The sequence below is a fragment of the Citrus clementina genome, unplaced genomic scaffold, assembly GCF_000493195.1.
Source record: "Citrus clementina cultivar Clemenules unplaced genomic scaffold, Citrus_clementina_v1.0 scaffold_8, whole genome shotgun sequence".
NCBI lineage: Eukaryota > Viridiplantae > Streptophyta > Magnoliopsida > Sapindales > Rutaceae > Citrus > Citrus x clementina.
This window is the reverse complement of record NW_006262022.1, coordinates 21,440,618-21,460,770: the sequence shown is the minus strand read 5'-3', so window position 1 is coordinate 21,460,770 and position 20,153 is coordinate 21,440,618. Positions and strand designations below refer to the sequence as shown.

Genomic DNA, 20,153 nt, shown 5'->3' with positions numbered 1-20,153 from the left:
CGTTTTTTTCCTGTTTAAAGGCATGCGTGAGAGGAGACTTCTACTGTGAACCTGCAGGCAAGGAGTGACATTACCTTCGCATTAAAATCAGTTTTTGTATTTATGACGCATCATCCCCCCCACCCCCCGCCCCCACAAATTTTTGTCAAGACTTATGCTGCGTTTACTTTTTGGATTGGAGTGGAAATCTTTGAATTAGGAGTGTGGAGTGAGAGTGGGAGTAGGGTGTTTACTTAAACTAAATGAAAGTGTGGATTGTCAATCAAAATTCTAATTATTTGTTTATTTTGTCTTGGATTGGGAGTAAATTATTTTAAATTATAATTTTATCCTTATGTACAAAATTATAATTTGTAATTAAAAATTAATAAAAAATATATTTGGAAAATAAAATAAATATTTTATTATATTTATAAATTAATAATAATTACTAATATTCTTAATTATGTAAATCATAATTTTTTATTAATTTAAATTTAAATTATGTGAATAAAAATTATTAATAATAGCAACACAAATGAAATATTATTATTGATAATATAGTACAAAATTAATATTTTTTTAGAATAAAATATTTATTATTATTAATTAATTAATATTTATTAAAATTAATGTTTAATATTATTAATTTAAATATAATATTTATTTATTTTTATTTTTATTAAATTTAATAAAATAAATATGATATAATTATTATTTTTAATAAATATGATATTATTTATTTGATTAAATATGATATTATTTATTTTATTAAATATTATTTATTTAATTATTTATTTTTATAAGGACAAAATGGGAAGAGGGGGGAGTGGATTCCCACTCCCACCTCCCCCCATGGGAGTGGGAATCCCACTCCCCACTCTAAAATTGGATGGGACCCACGAATTTCCACTCCCACTCCCCCTTCTTTTAAGGTAAGTAAACACTGGAGTGGAAGGAATCCACACTCCACACTCCCACTCCAAAAAGTAAACACTGCCTTAAAAACTGTAGTAATTGAGCATCTTTTACCTTTTTATTAGTAATTAATTGCATTCAAATATACATACATCAAAGATTCCAAACCCTATTCTCGGTTGTGTAATTATGTTGAGAGTAATTGCAGTACAATGCACTATAAGTTTCAGCCGCAAATAAATAAATAAATATAATTTGGTTAGAAAATTACAATTGCATCTTAAAGTTTTGTAAACCGAAACTCGAGGGTGGCGTAACTAAACAATTTAGGTAGGGTATTTAAGTGAGGAGCGAGAGACGTTGTACATACCTCGCAGCTACATTAAAGACTAGCCTAATTTTGTCACTCCACTTTTTCCTTTCTATTTTCAGTAGGCGAGTCACCAGAAACAAGTCCCACAATCCAGCTTATTGATGAAGATTGCTTTATATACTTATGAAAAAAGGATTTGGCTACCTTATATTTCATGTAAGTTACGGTCTCTCACAAATTGAGTTGTGAGTTCTATTTGAGCCTACAACCGGTAAAGAGAATTATACCTTATATAAAATATAAGTTAGTAGCTTCTATAAAAAAAATTTTTATGTTCTTTTAAATTCTAACCCATATGTTAAAACACAGTATCTCGCATCTGTCATTTAATTTAAGTAGACATGTTGTTTATAGTATAACATATTTATGAGAAGGAGAGAGTAAAGGTAGTGAAATAAAAAGTGAAAAAAAAAACTTTAAGATGTAGCTAGAAATATTAAATATGATCGATGAGTTTGTAATGCTAATTACATTAATTACCATCACCACTAACAACATTATAAATAAGAGCAATTTTATGTGTTAGGATTGATGTGACAATTAAACTTCATTAATAATTTTTTTCTTCTATTTTCTTGGGAATAAATAACAGCTCCAAATTTAATTTACCTTTCATTATTATTATTATTATTTCTTTTTTTTTTTTCTGGATAAGAGACCGCGGCTACTATCCTCCACCCAATCAAATTATGAAAAATTCAAATAAAATCATGAAGATAAAGGTTTCTTGTCTCAAAAAACATCTTTGCCCCCACAGTGGTCCAATTTTCAATAAAAATTATTGCTTTCGATTGCAACATATACTCAAACAAGACTGCCCCAAAATATCTGATGCCAGCCAGATATTTGATCCCACATATACGTGAGTTTTGTCAAGTGTTGTGATCTATCGTCATGAACTTTTTGCACTTTTTCCTTCCATCTCATCAGTTGCATGCAATTATGGAACCTTGAATCAGCCTTTTCAACATGAATGATTAATTAATTACGAAGATAGCCACCCCTTCCCAGAAGAACGAAAGAAAGAAAGAAAGAAAGAAAGAAAGAGAGAGAGAGAGAGAGAGAGAGAGAGAGACCCACACACATTCATATCGTAGACCTGGCGACATCTACATATGATCCAATGCAACATCTTGAAATGATTATATAATATTCTTCAAGAAGAAGATGAGTGCGTCTCTGAGAAAATATATATATTGAATCCTGATCACATTTGAGCAGTTGATGATTTGATAAAAAAAAGTAATGATGTAGTCATGCAGATCTTAAATCACTTTAATATTCTCAAGATATTTTATGTACGGCTGGGGTGTTTACGAAAGAAAAATTATATATCATGAAAGATTTGGTTTTTTTTTTCTTTTCTTTTTTATTTCTTAAAAATTCTCTTTCATGTAAGTAAACACTCTTGTTGATGTTCTTGCTGAAATTAATATAAACCACTTATCTCTTATTATTTTCATAATATTCAAAAGTCCTAGAAAAAAAAAAGGATTAATAGGCCTTTCCCATGATATTTTTATCATGATTCTTAAAAACATAAAATAATATTTATTATAAGAAAAATGATTAAAAAAATAAAAGAAAAGTATCTTATTGTTAAATTTTTTATTTATATCTGAACTTATATTTATTGTTTTAGTATTTAAATATTTTTATTTTTTATTTATATAATGTATAATGTATAATCGATATGAATACAAGTGTATTTAAAAATACGGATAATAGTGCAAAATTATGATGTGAGGGTGTTTTACGGATTATGAAAATAATATGATATAAATGATATACATTGATTTCAGTAAGAAGAAACTGACAATCTCTCAATAAAAATTGTAAATATTTCAAGAAAAGTTTTTGATAGAGTTTTCTCCATATAATGCAACTATTTGTGTTTCTCTATTTTAAAATAATAATAATAAATAAAAGCTGGTGAACAGACTTCTTCATGCAATTACCATAGTATTGCGACTTTTTTGCCTTTTAATTTGGTTTTTCGGATTATTTTTCCCCGTGCCTTGGAGGTAGCATGCAGTTAATGCATGGGTTAATGAAGTCGCAATCGATCATAATCACAGAAGTGCAACTGAAAAATAAAAAAATTGCCATTATGGAAGAATTCATTGTGTAGAATCTAATCATTATCGACTGAAAACAGGGAAAACAAAAAATTCATTTGTTGTCAGGGAGTCAACGAACCCATTTTAATTTCTGTAATATGTTCATAGATTCATCTTATTGCATGCAACTTGCAAAGGCACACTGCAGCTTAAGTCTTTAAGAACGCTAGAAAAAGTTGACATCACAAGTTGAGCTTGCCTGCTGGGATCATCCTTAACAAGTTTAACCATCACAATTTTCTCATAAAATTTTCTTGTGTTCTTTCTAATTAATTAAATTGTAATCGAATAAGGTTCATTATGCCCCCCTGACTAAGTGTGCACTCTGTTAATTTTTCGACAAAATAAATCTTTTTTTGGTTTGGGGAGAATCATTTCAAAATAAAGTATGAAGGAGTCGCATGGACTATGTGCTAATTAGGTGGTTCTAATTGCATCGAGTACTTAAATGAATACACAAAACTTACTAGAAAACACAGGCTCTAAGCGTGAACTTGCATTATGTTTTGCACTTACCTTTACTTTTCCTCTAATCCAATACGAACTTAATGAGTGACAAATGAAGGCGCCTGGAAAAATTAAAGAAACCTATATATATTTACATATATATATAAACCGTGTGCCAATAATTTGAAGGCAAATATGACTACATCTAAAGGGACGTTTCATGGTAAGTTGATAACTGGAACGTTCACAGTCACATGTGCTGGTCTCATCATCATTTAATCAAAACCGATCACTCGGACCGTGTCTCTCTAAATATCAAACGTCCAGTCTTATCCCTAGGCCTTCTCTCTGCAATATATATAAACCGAGTAGCTAACTAAACTAAATACTACTCAAGAATTAAAAAAACTTTACACAACAATATGGCTAAGCTTAGTACTAGTATCAAGAAAAACAATGGCATCAAGATTGTTGTTAAAAAGATTCAAAATAGTCTTTTGTTGGGCAAAAAGAAAATTTTATTTGCTGACGAATGTGAAGAAATCGGAGACTCATCAACCAATTATGTGCCTGAAGATGTTAAAGAAGGGCATGTTGCTGTGCTAGCTATGGATGGCAATGATCAGGCAAAGAGATTTATCGTCCCTTTGAATTACTTATCACACCCCACATTTATGAGCCTCTTGGAACAAGCGGCTGAAGAGTATGGGTTTGATCGTGGAGGTGCCCTAACAGTCCCGTGCCAGCCGAGTGAGCTTGAGAAAATATTGGCAGAGCAAGGAGATGATGATGGCTCTAGTGTTAATGTTAAATGGCGTTCTTGCAACCCCATTGTGCAGAGCTGTTGAATTATTCAAGATTAATCTCTCTTAATTCTTGTTTAATTAATATATTATTCTTTCTTATTTCTTCTTCTTCCGCTTGGTTCCCTTAAATTTTATTACAGGTCCAAAACACAAGAGAAGTTAAGTAGGTCATGCACGAGTTCCGTGTAAGCAATCACCTCTTGTTTTTTTTGTGGGACCACGCATGATCGCGTCCTGTTTGACGACCATGCTGTTTATTAATTGCATGAGTTTATTATGATTGGCTGGGGCCATATGTTACTTTTTCAATATATATTTGTATTCAAATGCAATAATGCATGCTATAAATTAAATAATAAATATTGTATAACAAAATGGAATGGTAGAATTCTGTTTATGCGGTGCACTTAATATGAGAATACAAAATAATCCTAATCATAATGATGGTCTAGTTGATTCGGCATCGATGGAGATATATATTTACTTTGAAGTGGGACTTGACAGAAAGCATGGTAAATAAAGAAATGTAACTTATCCCTCCAAAGTCCTCCTAGAACAGCTATTGTGATACAATTTTATTTAAGGACAGATACAAATAAATTTAACTCCATTCATTTTTTTTCACTCTCTTCAATATTTAATCTGCATGTATTACCAAAGCTCAAAGATAGTATATTGTAATGCTTAGAATGTCTTCCACCAAGTGATTAAACCTTCATACAATTAAGGAACTACCAGGTGACTAAACCCTCATATAATTAAAGAACTTAAAGTCTATACTCAAGTTGAATAATTTGTTATAACTCGAGAATCAAATAATAAAATTCAATTCTACTTTCTTGTGGCCCAAAACCAATTCGATAACATTTGCTTCTCTCTCTCTCTTCTCTTTTATCTCATCTATACAATTGATTTGCAAAAATTTAAAACATTTAATTATTCTTCTTGCTTTTTCGTATTCATTATTTTTATTTTTAAAAAATTAGTGTTTGAGTTTTCTAGAGAGAGAAGGATTGAAAAAAGGGGTTTATATATATATATCAAAGATATTTTTATCATTAAATACAATATAATTAAAAGCCAATTTTGAAATGATTTTTCGAGGACTGCAAATAGTTCAATTCTTAAATAATATGCAATGCTCATTTGAATTTGTCATGTGGATCCAATATAATAGATCTATTTTACTTTTTCTGTCTCAAAAATTTCAAACACAACAACAATTGTAGGTCAAGTTGCTTACCATATTAAGAAACCACTGATCTAAAAGTTTAAGGTGCTAATTAATATTAAAGGAGTCGGTTTAGGATTGAGGTAAAAACCTCTCTCTCTCTCTCTCTCTCTCTCTCTCTCTCTCTCTCTCTCTCTCTCTCTCTCTCTCCTCCCCACCTTCATAAGCTAATGAAAAAAGCGGTTTAATTATAAATAAAGTGAAAAAGGTTATAGCAATTTGGCAGTAGTTCTTTAGATAATGCACTCAGCAAAATTTGTCTTCAGTGATTTTGTTGATAATAGATGATTTCCAGGATTCTCCTTATAAAAGGCGGCCATAATTTTTATTTTCCAAAAACGAAAAAGTGCCATAACTGTTGTTTTGTTTCATCACTTCATTTTCGTTACAAATTATTTCCAATTTTCCATCTCGGTTTCAATTTTTTTTTAATGCCGCATGTATTTACCAATCTTCTATATCGATCTATCTATATATATATATATATATAAAGTTGGGACTTAAGGAGGTGATGTGGCATCACCATTTCTCATCTTTGTATATTCTCTATTATCTAATAAATAGATAAATTTTCTTTTAGATTTGGCTTTTCATCTTCTCATAATTAATTGGATTGTTATTACACAATAACAATTATGTAAAGATTTTAATGAGGCATATTCTTTGTAATGAACATCCAAGGGGGAGTGTTATGAATTTATTAAAATAAATGTAGATATTCATAACATATATCTCTTAGTCTCCCCACTATCTCCCATTAGCAACATTTAGCTTCCCTATAATTCTCACTATCTCACAAGGAATTATGATCCATAATTTTTCATTAATTTCATGGAGTGATTATGTAACTATAAAAGGAGAGTTCATCTTTTTGTTTTGTACACACACAATTGGAATGAATAAAATCACTCTATAATATATTCTCTTATTTTATTCTTTATCTTGCGTTGCTTTTTTTATTTGTATTGCTGGCTAATAGCTTTTTTATTTTTTATAAGAATGCCTCATCTTAAAAAAAAATCAATTAATATTTTTTATTAGTTTCATCAAGTGTAAAGTAAGAAAAAATGATAATACTAAATTCTTTTTTCAAAGCCGCGTGAAGCGCGGTTCTATTTTTTAGTAGAGTAATGATATAGCCACAAACTCTTGTACAAATTTATTTTGTACAAACTGATGTGGCACGATAAGATTGATTGAATTAAATATCACTTGGCCCACATGATTTATTTTTATTATTTTATATTTTCATTCAACCAATGAATTAATGACACTTCAATTTGTACAAAATAAGTTTGTATAAGAGTTTGTGGTTGTATCATTACTCTTTTTAGTATATATATAAAGCTGGGACTTAAGGAGGTGATGTGGCATCACCATTTCTCATCTTTGTATATTTTATATTATCTAATAAATAGAGAAATTTTCTTTTAGATTTAGTTTTTCATCTTCTCACAATTAATTTGATTGTTATTACACAATAACAATTATGTAAAGGTTTTAATGAGGCATATTCTTTGTAATGAACATCCAATGGAGAGTGTTATGAATTTATTAAAATAAATGTAGATGTTCATAACATATATCTCTTAGTCTCTCCATTATCTCTCATTAACAACCTTTAACTTCTCTATAACTCCTACTATCTCACAAGGAATTATGATCCATAATTTTTTATTAATTTCATGGAGTGATTATGTAACTATAAAATGAGAGCTCATCCTTTTGTTTTGTACACACACAATTGAAATGAATAAAATCACTCTATAATATATTCTCTCATTTTATTATTTATCTTGCGTTGCTTCTTTATTTGTATTGTTGGCTAATAGTTTTTTTTTATTTTTTATAAGGCTGTCCCATCTTAAAAAAAAATTAATTCATATTTTTTATCAATTTCATCATGTTTAAAATAAAAAAAAATAATACTAATTTTTTTTTAAAATTACGTAAAGTACGGTTTTATTTTTTAATAAATAAATAAATAAAACGATGCGTACATAAATACAAAAATTTATGACTTTGACTTGAGATGCCAGCACATTGATAGTACATTACAAAGGTGTTATAATTTCGCTACTAGCAACTAGGCGCAGGGTCCCTCGTCACATGTCGCCACGACAACGCAAACGACCGTTGTTTAATTTACTTACGACCAAAGTACTGTACCCTGTACTGATCATCTCATCTTTCGTGGTCATGGCGCAACTAGAATTTTAGTTTTGGGTTTTGCCTAAATATACCACAAGTTTGGGATTTCTATGAATTTTTTTTTTAAAATTTTACCTTACATTTTACAAACTCTCACAAAGTGGAGGGCAAGACAGCCTTCCGCATGAACTTGGTTTCGCCTGTGTGTGTTGGAAAAACGTACCACGTGGCTGAAACTAATTTTAAGTGCATGCATTCTGAAATTAACATTGCATGCTATGTTGCTAATTATTTCACGTAATTTAAGCAAGAAAAATGAAGCTAGGTTATTTATGGAATAGCACTCTTTTCATAGTCACACTAACAATTGGAGCATATTTTATGAGATAAATGCTCTTTTATTAATCATAGGTTTTGAGATTACCCAGTTAAATATTTGTATTTTCAACAATTATCTAAAACATCATTGGTGTGTAAACATTTCTGTTAAAATCTATTCAATTATTTTCTGTTTTTTCCTTGTTCTATATCATATTTATCTGAATTCTAGGTTATATCAGACAAATATATTATTTTCTCTTAGAAATTTCTGATCGAACAACTATTGAAACATTGTTTGAAAAGTTAATTTTGAGTAATTTTTTTGAAATACATGGTTAAGAGCCTGTTTTTTAAGTATTTGAAGTCTGAAATTCTTATTAATTTCAATCTTTTTAAATTTTTTTTTGTAATTTATGTTTGATTTTTGGACATTTACATTTGAATAGAAAAAGTAAATTTTTGTGACTTTATCTTAATGGGAAGTAAATCCTATATCTCAAAAATATTTCTATTAAATATATTTTTTCCTAACCTCTAAAACATAATCCCTTTATTTGTATTGACTTATAAGAAGATAAATGTCAGATAATCATGTTTAAGTTATTTTTTATTTATAAAAATAAATAAGATACTACTTATATTTAAATATTAAAAATAGAAAAACAAATATATCATTTAAACATTTATATTTAGACGCAATCAAATTTCAACCAAATTCAGACATATTCACATTTAAAAAAAAATGCCAACAAAATAATTAGCCTAAATTGAGGGCGTAAGTAAGTTTTACAACATAGAAAAACAAATTCATACACGATTGTAATTGCAATTGTTAGCTAGTGTTTACAAAAAGCCTTGGCTCCAAATCCATGACCCTACTACCTTATCTCTTCTTTCCTTGTTCTCCATCTCCCCTGTCGTCAAGCTTAATTTGATCTCCCTTGGGTAGCCATTTAGTTTGCTACCTATCCAACTTGATGTCCTACATATGGGGTTTTTTTGGGCACTTAAATGAGAAGAATCTTCTTGCGAACAATGTGGGCATGTGGCCAAGAAAAATATCTGATGACAGCTTAGAATTGACCCACCAAAAAGAAAAAGGAAAAAAAAATCGACATCGGATGTTTTGATCACGATCTTTTAGCTTTTTATTGCTCCCCCCCCCCCCCCCCCCTTCCATACGATCCTGATCAGATATATATCTTCTTGATATCACAACGCTCCTTTAATGTTTCTCTTATCATTGCAAGATGGAGATTATTAGATAATAGAAGAACAATTATAAAATCACGCGTGAAATTTTTTAGGGACTTGCTTGAATCAGTTTATTCAAATCTGTGGATTTCCTAGTACCCAACAGCTCTCAATACTGACCATCTCTGTGGTCTTTTAGATCACAAGAGAAATTTTGAATGGTAGTTGTAATCAATTTCTTTATCCCCAACTAAACAGAAAAACAGGCATTTTTTTTTTCCCCAGTGAAATGGCCAGCAAATAGGAATTTTTTTGTCGTGAAAATATATAAATAGAGAGTCTCATTAAGTAATAATGGATCTCTAAAGGAAAAACTAAAAAACAAGAAAAATGCAGACTCTAATTTATTATTTTTAATAAAATAAGAGAACCCTCATTAGAACTCTATATATATATATGTGTGTGTGTGTCTGTGTGTGTAAAATAAGGATATTCAATAATATCAAGATAAGAATTAAATGAAATTGATATTCGTAATTAAGCATAGCATATAAGGTCGAATCATGACAATAGCGGAATTGGAAATATGGAAGAATCCCCAGCTATTGCATAGGATTATTTTCTTTTGAGCCACGTTGAAAGAAAACAACCGTAAAAAGTTTTATTTTCCGCTACCGTTTATGTTTTTGTTCCAATTTTACAAAGTTCAATTTATGATGTCTATATATGTATATCCCTCATCTAATCATTTAAGAGTAAATACGTACCTACTAAATTTTAACAATAACATTCTAGGCTTTTCTGCACAAGCATTTATACAAATAATAAAGGTTATTTTACCCTAATTAAGGTGAAAAGGAGAAATAAAAATCGTTATCTTTCTAAATTTATGGAAGTCATAACGTTTTTGTCTTTGCCGCTTATGATAATTGAAATATTTAATGAGCAAAATCGTTAGTTTTCGAAAGTCACTTATTAAAAATTAGCAAATTTATGATGATTAATTGGCGGGAAACTGCTGCATTTGTTTTTATTGTTTGTATATACATTTAAAACTTTGTATAGTGATACTTTATAGAGAAATAATCTTTAATTAATAAACTCCACATTACAATAAATTATAATTTCCAAGTTCTCTATTAAAGAACTTATCTTCACTTAGTAATAATTAAAGAATTTCACATTGTAATAAATTATAATTTATCTAACTTTAGGATTGCCACCACTTTTTTGAGCTTATGGGTACATAATAGCGTGGACACCTTCTAGTTGGAGCCCAAATATTTTTAGCTTATCCATTAATTAATTACTAATGTAGTGCCTAATTTACCTCTATGTCACTTGAACTAATTTTAACTAAGTTAAAACAATAATTTTTGTAACTATTTCTCTTTAAGTTATACCCTCCTCAGAGTAATAAAATTAGTTTAGTCCTAACATTATGATTTTAGAGAGATTTTAAAGTGTAGAACTTGTATTAGAAACAACCAACTACAAGGAAGAAAATGAAAACAACTTAATTAAAACCTAAAGTTTCAACAACTTTGCACCATTGTTTCACAGGAACCCCAATTCATACCTCCAGCTCCGGCTGGCTCTCCTTCCCGCCATCTCTCGGCTAATATTCTCTCAAGCTCGGAAGGACGGCAAGGAATTGTTAACGCACCCTCATGATCAAATCCATACTCTTCAGCTGCTTGCTCCAAGAGCCTTAAGAACATAGGGTGAGTCAAATAACTCAATGAGATAACAAATCTCTTTTGTTGGTGACCATCTACAGCTATAACAGCAAAATGCCCTTCCTTAACATCTTGAGGCACATAATCATCACAGTAGGAATTTGATTTCCTACCCATTAAGAGACTCTTGTGTATCTTTTCTACAACAATCTTGAGCTTCACAATGCCACTCGTCTTGATTATTTTGCTGCTTGTTCTGAGCTTAGGCGCCATGATTAATTAATTGTAGTTAATTTTTCTTTAATGTGACTTGCATGCTTTTAATTAGCAAGATAGCTCGGTGTATATATAGAGTGTACGTAAAGTGAGAGGGTCAGAGATAAGAACGGGCGCATGGTCTGTAGTGGTTACATTGACACATGCAGCTAGAGGACATGGAAGGCCTGACATTAGAGTTAACTGGGAGACCAGTGCATGTGAGTGAGTGCTGCCTAGAGCTGCGTCTTACCATGAAATGTCACTTTTGGTTAGTCATGTCTGCCTTTAAATTATTGTCATGCGCTGCTCAGTTCTTTTGACGTGTCTCACTATTCCTATCTAACCTCTCATTGTTTCCCTTTGAGTATTTTTGCTAATTAATTAATTCACAAAGTAACAATCAAGAAATAAATTCACATACAAAACTCGCAATTCGCAAAGCATAGACATATCCTTAATAAGCTTGATTTCACACATGTAAGTGTTAGAAATTAAACGTAAATACTGTTTTTTGAGCTCTTACCCTTCCAACTTATGCTTTTAAGTCAGGCATGGGTAGCTCAACACAGTAATTTAGTACCGATGTGAATTTGTTTCTAATTCTTTTCATATATCACCAATGATGCTTATCTCTTTTGCAATGATTATCACATTTAACTAGAACATTCAAGAGAGTTTCGGTTGTACATACTTCAACCTAAGTAGTCTGGTGCTCGTAGATTTGAAGCATAGAGGAATGCAATATGGTTCACAAATTCAAGAACAGAGCCAAACCTCAAGTATTATATTCATATAACCCCACTTTATAATACAACTCTTTAATTTTGTACGGACTAAAGTTGAAAGCCTAAACAGTGGTCACCTTTGAGATAGACTAAATCCAACCTTTTCAAGACAAATTAAGCTGCCTGTAGGAAAAAAATCAGCATTTTAAAGCAAGATATTATACAAGGGAGTTTTAAGCCTAACTTGACTGATAATTACATGCCTATCTCCCAATCATGTGAGTGAGACTCAAAGTTCAAACCTCATTTACAACTTCAAAGAATTTTGTGCCTATTAATCTTGCTAGCACTCACAACAGCTAAGCATCATATTTGTATTATATTCATTCATTTCTTATCCCATATTGGCCACCATGCATTCATACATGCATGCATCTCTATTATGACAGAAGAACTTGAATATCAGCACATCAATTACACAAAGAGAAATCTTTAAGCAAACATATTCTGTCATACATATATCATATATAGCTTATGCAGCAACAGCATGCTGGCTACAGTAAGACCAGCTGCAACTAGTTGTCTGCTGATATTTCTCAACTTGTGCTTGCTACCAAATTACAAACACTAGCTAGTATCAGAACTTTATAGAAAAATGAAAAGGAAGAGAGAACAATTACAGAGTGCTAGTAGCTTCTGCAAGTTTTAGTTGTTACGTAGCGTAAGATTTTTCTTCTTTTATTTTGGATGTTTTTGGATTACAAGTAGTAGTTAACTTGTTTAATGCCATTTCCAATGCATGCATTAAATTCGACCCAAATTGTCTTTGCAGATAAAAAAAACTTTAACCGGCTTGAAAACACTCGCAGCCGTGACAAATCTTTTACTTATGCTAAATTTAATGTATCGCGAAATGATATTCGCCCCATCAATCAACCTCACCTCAATTACGGTGGAGTCAAAGTAGTCTCTTTGTTGTTAGTTGTATATTACGATCTAGTGACAATATAATTATGGGTTACTAAGAATCTAAGGGCCAATTAGGATTGTTTTCATAAGTTTAGAAGTAATTTTGAAAAGTTAAAAAGTTAATTTAATTGTCTGAATTTCTTTTTTAAAATTACTTTATACAGAATTATCCCATCTTACATATATTTTGAAAAGTATGGATGGTGTAATTTTTAAAAAATCTGATTTTAAAATTCAGACTAAAAATTCCTTACTTACTAGTCATATGAGTGAGAATTTCACACTTCTTATATATCCTCACATATATGGTAAAAATTTAAATTATCCTTATTTAATTAGAAAATAAAATTATTAAATATAAAGAGATTAATACTATTATCAATTATTTTGAGATAATAAAATGATAAAGTTGTTTTAGTTATCAATTATTATATATACACAATAAAAAATATTATATGTTTATAAATGCATAAGTTTTATTCAATATTATGTTCATTTTAATCATTTGCATTCTTATAATAGTTTAACAATAAGATTTGTCAAAACACATACGACTGACTACTTTTTGAAATTCATAATTTTAAAAATAAATTTTACTAAACGTTTAATTGATTTTCTTCACAATTGACTATTTATATATCACATCATCAATTATTTTAAAAACTACAATATTATCAAATTGGCCCTAAATCTATGTACAATTTCAACAAATCTGTCCGAAAGTCTTATTTATGAGTTTTAAATACGTTACCATTCTCTTATAGATATATGTGTAACAATTTTTCTCTTTTTATTGAAATAGATATTCACTTTTTGATTACTCGTGTCCCTCCAGACAGCACAAAAGCTACTCGCTACGCAGCCTGGGGGCATCCGTAGCCATAATGTATGTGTACATGCCGCAGATTACGAATTTTCCCACGATTGCCAATTGTATTAATTTGGAGAGAAATTTTCAATGCTTCGGTAGATTTTAAAATTTTCAATTGAACCACCCCCCCCACCACCAAAAAAAAGATAAAAACGTTTTATCGCGTAGCTACATGACACAAGTGCTAACCGGCAAGTGATAATTGGCGCCCCACCGACAACTGTTGAAGAACCCAAACAAATTAACTGATCCCTCGCTAAGTCACATGTTATAATATAACTTCTCAAGCTTTAGCAAGAAGTGCACTTGAACCGAATGAATTGCCAACGTGGATTACATAAATAAAGATTGAGAAAGGTTTTCAATTATAGATTTTAATAAAAAGGAAAAAAAAAATCAAAACACCAAATAACCATAACCATTTTTATTAAAAATTTAAGATACCCAACTTCCCATTAGGGAAACAACTGAAGAAAAGAACACTATTTAGGGACACCCAGACCTCTGATAGTAATACTGACGAAAAAGTTGGGTGGCCAAAGAAACATTGCGTATTCCGCTTTTCATAAAATATTATAATCTCTCTCGAGTACAACATATAATAAAAGTCCAATAGCACATAAACATTCGCGTCTAAACCTAAATATATGTTTAGCCATATGTCATCTTCTTGGCCAAGGAACCAAGGAATATGATAAGGAAGGGCAAATGTAACCAAGAACAAAAATATCACCTAACAACTTCGCAGATAATTATGGAATGAACCAGCGGCATACAATAAATAAGCCGTCGTCCCTCCTGCTGCTACATAAAACTTTCGTCATAATCCCCACCTTGGGGAAAACATCAACCAGTGGTGGCGATCACTTGGGCCTACTACAGTCTTAAGCCAAATGTGTAATAAAAATAGCAGCACTATTACATTGTCTTCAAATTCATCCTATGGTGATCTTCTTTCAATCAGATAGACCAGCCTTGGCCTTCAGGTGCTGCTTAAAGTCCATAATGTCACCCTCCCACCGGGTAACGGCTTGATTTTCACACACCCATATTTCATGGGCTACCTGGTTTATGAGCCTGAAATCATGGCTGACGAGAACCAGACCCCCATCCCACTCATTCAATGCCTCAGCAAGCGAGTCGATTGTCTCAATATCCAGATGATTAGTTGGCTCATCCAAGAGAAGCATGTGGGGTTGCCTATATGCTAACCATGCAAAAACCACCCGACTCCTTTGCCCATCAGATAAATTCTTCATTGGCATCACCTGGGCTTTACCAGTCAACCCAAATCTCCCAATTGCTGCCCTCATCCTCTCCTCCTCATTGCCGGGGTACTCTTTTATCATATATTGGAGGGCAGGCATATCCATGTCAAGTTTCTCAGCCAAGTGCTGATGGAACTGTGCAATTCTAAGGTGATTATGTCGCCGAACCATGCCATCAAGAGGAACCAAATCCCCCGTCATCAGCTTCAGAAGCGTACTCTTCCCAGCACCGTTGGGTCCAACCAAAGCTACTCTCGAGTCCAAGTCCACCCCAAAATCAAGGTTCTTGTAGATGAGGTTGTCAGGTGTGTAGCCAAATGTCACTTCCACAAACTGCAGTACTGGTGGGGGTAGCTTTCCTACGTCAACAAAACGGAAGACAAGAACCTTGTCTTTCACCACCTTTTCTGTAAGCCCACCTCGCTCCATCTTAGCCAGTGTTTTCTCTTTACTCTGTGCTTGGCGAGCTAGCTTTGCTGACCCATGACCAAATCGAGCTATATACTCTTTCATTGAAGCAATCTGCTCCTGCTCCCACTTGTACTGTTTCATCTGGTTCTCTTCCAATTCAGAACGAGTCTGAACATACTGATCAAAATTACCGGTATAGAACTTCAATTTCTTGTTTTGCATGTGAATGATGTTTGTGCAAACTCCATTCAGAAAATCCTGGGAGTGTGAAATCACCACCAAGATGCGGTCAAAATTCTTCAAGGTCTCTTCCAGCCAGACACAAGCTTCTAGATCTGAGTGTAAGGTGGGGGGGGGGGGGGGGGGGGGTGTTAATTCACTTCAATTCTCTCTTATATAGGCATTCAATGACAATATATCATTGCATTTCAGCATCAAAAGTAATTGGATCTTAATAAATATATCTAAACAGGAAAAACTTGCAATCTCTACAATTCACGGAAACAGTATTCAGACCAATTTCTATGTTTCTTTCATAGTGAGTCAAGAACTAGATCAGGAAGCTGTAAACTAATTGGCAAGGGTTCATATAGGCTAACTCATGAATCTTACTGCAGAATAACCATCAATCAAAACCCCACTACTGGAACTGAAATTACCAAATATGTGAACAGAGCTCAGTATCAAAAGCATTTCAATCTTAGATAACGTTTAGTATTACGTCTCTACGTATACCCGCAGCATGAGATTAACCAGATAATCGAAAAATAGGCTTCAAAAAGTCAAACTAAGGCATCTGCTTTGCTGCCTCATACCACACGTGAAACAATCACATGCAACAAACATTAATCAAACCAAGCATGCAGATGAAGGTTTTTGTTTCAAATATAATTAGATCTTGTTTGTATCTTCCAACTACCTAGTTTCAATAAAATCAATATCACCAACAAAACTAACCTAGATGATTTGTGGGCTCATCGAGCAACAGAATCGTTGGGTTAATAAAGAGTGCGCGCGCCAATGCAATCCTCATTCTCCAGCCACCAGAGAAATCACGCGTTTTCTTAGCTTGCATAGTCTTGTTAAAACCAAGACCGTATAAGATTTCAGCAGCACGTTTTTCTGCAGTTGATGCATCCAAGGCTTCCAAACGCTCATAAACACGTTCAAGTTGTTCTCCACCTCCATCTTCCTATTGCAGATTAGACAACAAAAATCAGAACATTAGCTGTTGGAAAAGGGGGAAAAAAACTACAGTCAAAGATAACAAGAACTTTCAGTTAGACATACCTGTGCTCCCAAGATTTCAGCTTCTTTCTCCAATTTTAACCTCTCCTCATCACAACTTATGACTGCTTCCAATGAAGACATGTCAGAAGCTTCAATCTCCCTGGAAAGGTGATATATATCCATGTGATCTGGAATAGGAAGCTCCCGACACCCTATTGCAGTCAAGAGCGTAGATTTCCCACACCCATTTAAGCCAAGCAAGCCATAACGCCTGTAAGCATAAGTAATGTTTAAAATTTACACACAATCCATATTGAAAGGTTACCTATATTATGAACCAACTGCTTTTTACATTTAAGCACAACACGTGACTATAGAAGGAATAATAACCAACCTGCCATAGTTAAGCTCCAGTTCAGAATCCACTATGAGATCATGTCCATGAAAAGTAACAGATAATGACTCTATCTGCAGCATCAAGCAAAGACCATTAATCACAACATTTTTCCATCTTAATTCAGTGACAAACTCAGAGAAATAACATGCAATATGAACATAGACTTTTTCTAACACAGAACCACCACAGCATTACCAAACTGAAAAACCACTAAAATGCATTGAAAAGAAACTGTGCAAGTCATCCTGTTTTGACCCTAAAGATACTTTCTACTCATGGAAAGAGTAAAAGTTTCAATTCTATTTCTTCCTTTTGAATTGCATAAATACAATAAAACATATCAAATAACATAATTAGATAGAGATAACAAATTAACCTCAAAATATTAAAATAAATAAATAAATAACAAATTCTACAATCCCCAAAAAACCAAAAATCAAAATCAAATTGTCACAGTTTTCACGAAGAGAATCAATGAAATTCATCCTGTTTTGGTGCTCAAGATACTTTCTAGTAATCCAGAAAGTAAGAATTACAACCTTGCTCCTCTTTCTCAATTACGACCCTGCTTCTTTTTCTCTCTCGCAAACCTTTTCCTTTCACTTTTTGTGTGTGTGTGTGTGTTTTTAACATACAACCATTTTTAATAAACTCAATTACATATACACAAGAAAAATATAATAGATCAATATAAAGCACACACGACCTAAAAAAAAAATATATTCCAAAATCCACAATTCCCTAAAAAATTAAAAATCAAAATCATCATGTTTCCAAAACTTACGCGAATATCTCTTGACAGAGGATGCGAGCAAAGCACTCCCGTACAAGTTCGATCCGAAATCTGCATGGCTGCCATTTCACTAGCAGCTTTATCAGCAGCACTTCCATTCTGTAACGCAGCGGCCTTAGAAGACGCCGCCGCCGCAGCCGCCTTGCCTCCTCTCTTAGCCGCCGCGGCAGCCTTCTTCTGCAAAGCCTTCTTCTTGCTTGCGTCTGACACCATCTGCACCAACAAGCCACCAATCAATAAATCAAAATCAAAATCAAAATAAATAAATAAATAAAGACCTAATTTCATGCTAATAGCTGATTAAAAACACAAATGCAACGATAAATTTGGTGAATCGAATGAGGAATTACCTTGGTTAAGAATCGATAATCGAGATCCGAGATCTAGGGTTTAGAGGTATGGAAACCTTGGTGCTACCTGAGAAGCGAGGAGAGGACCAAAGACTGCCCAAAAACACAAAAAGTTGAAAACCCGCTATGAGGGTTTCGTTTTTTGAAGAGAGTTCGGTACAGCTTGGGGTGATTGAGTATTTATAGAGAGATGGACCGTGGGAGTGACACGTGTGCGATAGGTTATTATGGCACATGTGGTTTGTGGTCCGACTAACAGTTACGTATTGGAATGAAATTGCGAATGTTTGGACAGACAACAGTAAAAAGTTAAGGTCGGTCTTGGTCTTCAACTTTGCCTTTTCTGCTGGGTTCTTCTTGCTCTTGGATTGGGTAATAGTTGGGCTTTAGAGAGCTGTTGATGGGTACTTCAGTTTGAGCTCGTAGACTAAACTCTAGCCCAATTAAATGTTGGGTTTAGCTCAATACCTATAACCCGTTGAAAAGGTAAATATTTTGAAAACATGTTAAACGTTTGTTAAATACGGCGCCACAATTATTGTCGCACGTTCAAGATCATGCTGAGTCAGCGTTTCTGATTCTTCCATTAAAATTGGCTTTCTAGTTTTCAGTATCCGGATGCTTTCATGTCACATTTCCATAGAATAATTTGCATATAATAGAGTTTGTAAAAACTTTTTTTATTTTTCCCCTGAGGAGTTGTGAAAACATTAGTAAATATTCCATAGCAACTTAAAAAGAATTGAGTACACAATATCACGTACCTGATGTGAGAGTGTTCAAAAAATTTAATGAGGATCTTCTCCTAATTTTCTAATAATCTTGTGTCAGTGTCACCTATCTTTTAGTGCTACTTTATAATTAAGATTTAATAATTTTTATTTTTTAATTTATTAATTATTGTTCAGAATAAGATTAGATCATGAGAGTATCGTGATTCTATTAACCTAAAGTTTGTGAAAAATATTCTTTTTGTAAAAGGTTTTTAAAAATAAAAAGCCTTGTCCATAATTTTTTTTTTTTTTCTATAAAACACTTAAAATGTAAGTAGAAGAATTTCCGGATATGAGTGATCGAGACTGAAGCTGTAGAAATGGATAGTAAAATGTAAAGTAAAACATTTTCATGATACGAGTGATCAAAGCCGATGCTGTAGAAATGGGTAGTCAACATGATTAAAAATGAAAATGTTGTTAGTGTTTTCTAATTTTTCATTAATGATTTAAAAACAAAAGTGCAAATCAGTTTTACAATCCTAATACCATCAACCATCCAATAGAGTCACGATATCTATGTATAAAAACTCGCATGTTGTAATTTTATTAATTTGTTGTGTATATGTAGAAAAGATGCGTTGAGGATTTACAAAGTCATCAAAATAACATATTTTCACTACCTTATAACATTTGCTTAGAATCAAACAAAGTCCTTAAGCTCGGTTGTTATCGTTTTTGCGAGTTCCTTGTAAATTTACGATATAAAAACCTATATAGCAACAATTGGGACATTTTAGATATTCACATAGTGGGTGTTAGCAGAAGCGGAAAACATACCTTATATTGTTGAATGTAAAGTCACAGCTGTAACATATCTAAGTTTTTTGACATAATTTAATCGACGTAGATAGTTATTATTATACACACGAAACTAGATATGATTTTA

General features: G+C 32.3%; 3 protein-coding genes across 3 annotated transcripts; 1 reads left to right on the top strand and 2 right to left on the bottom strand.

The window, feature by feature from the left end:
* The first annotated feature begins 4,259 nt into the window (after window positions 1-4,259).
* Window positions 4,260-4,685, top strand: LOC18033888 (auxin-responsive protein SAUR50). The gene has a single exon (XM_006424431.1). The coding sequence runs from the start codon at window positions 4,260-4,262 to the stop codon at window positions 4,683-4,685; it is 426 nt and encodes a 141-aa protein (XP_006424494.1).
* A 6,390-nt stretch (window positions 4,686-11,075) lies between these two features.
* On the bottom strand, window positions 11,076-11,512 carry LOC18034114 (auxin-responsive protein SAUR50). The gene has a single exon (XM_006424430.2). It carries the CDS (start codon window positions 11,490-11,492, stop codon window positions 11,076-11,078), a length of 417 nt encoding a protein of 138 aa, XP_006424493.1. The 5' UTR covers window positions 11,493-11,512.
* Window positions 11,513-14,575: 3,063 nt separating this feature from the next.
* On the bottom strand, window positions 14,576-18,654 carry LOC18035120 (ABC transporter F family member 1). The gene is made up of 6 exons (XM_006424429.2): window positions 18,492-18,654; window positions 18,133-18,354; window positions 17,346-17,419; window positions 17,012-17,222; window positions 16,679-16,913; window positions 14,576-16,056 (listed from the first exon to the last, which is right to left on the bottom strand). The coding sequence occupies exons 2-6, from the start codon at window positions 18,352-18,354 to the stop codon at window positions 14,999-15,001; spliced, it is 1,800 nt and encodes a 599-aa protein (XP_006424492.1). The 5' UTR covers window positions 18,492-18,654; the 3' UTR covers window positions 14,576-14,998.
* Window positions 18,655-20,153: the final 1,499 nt, after the last annotated feature.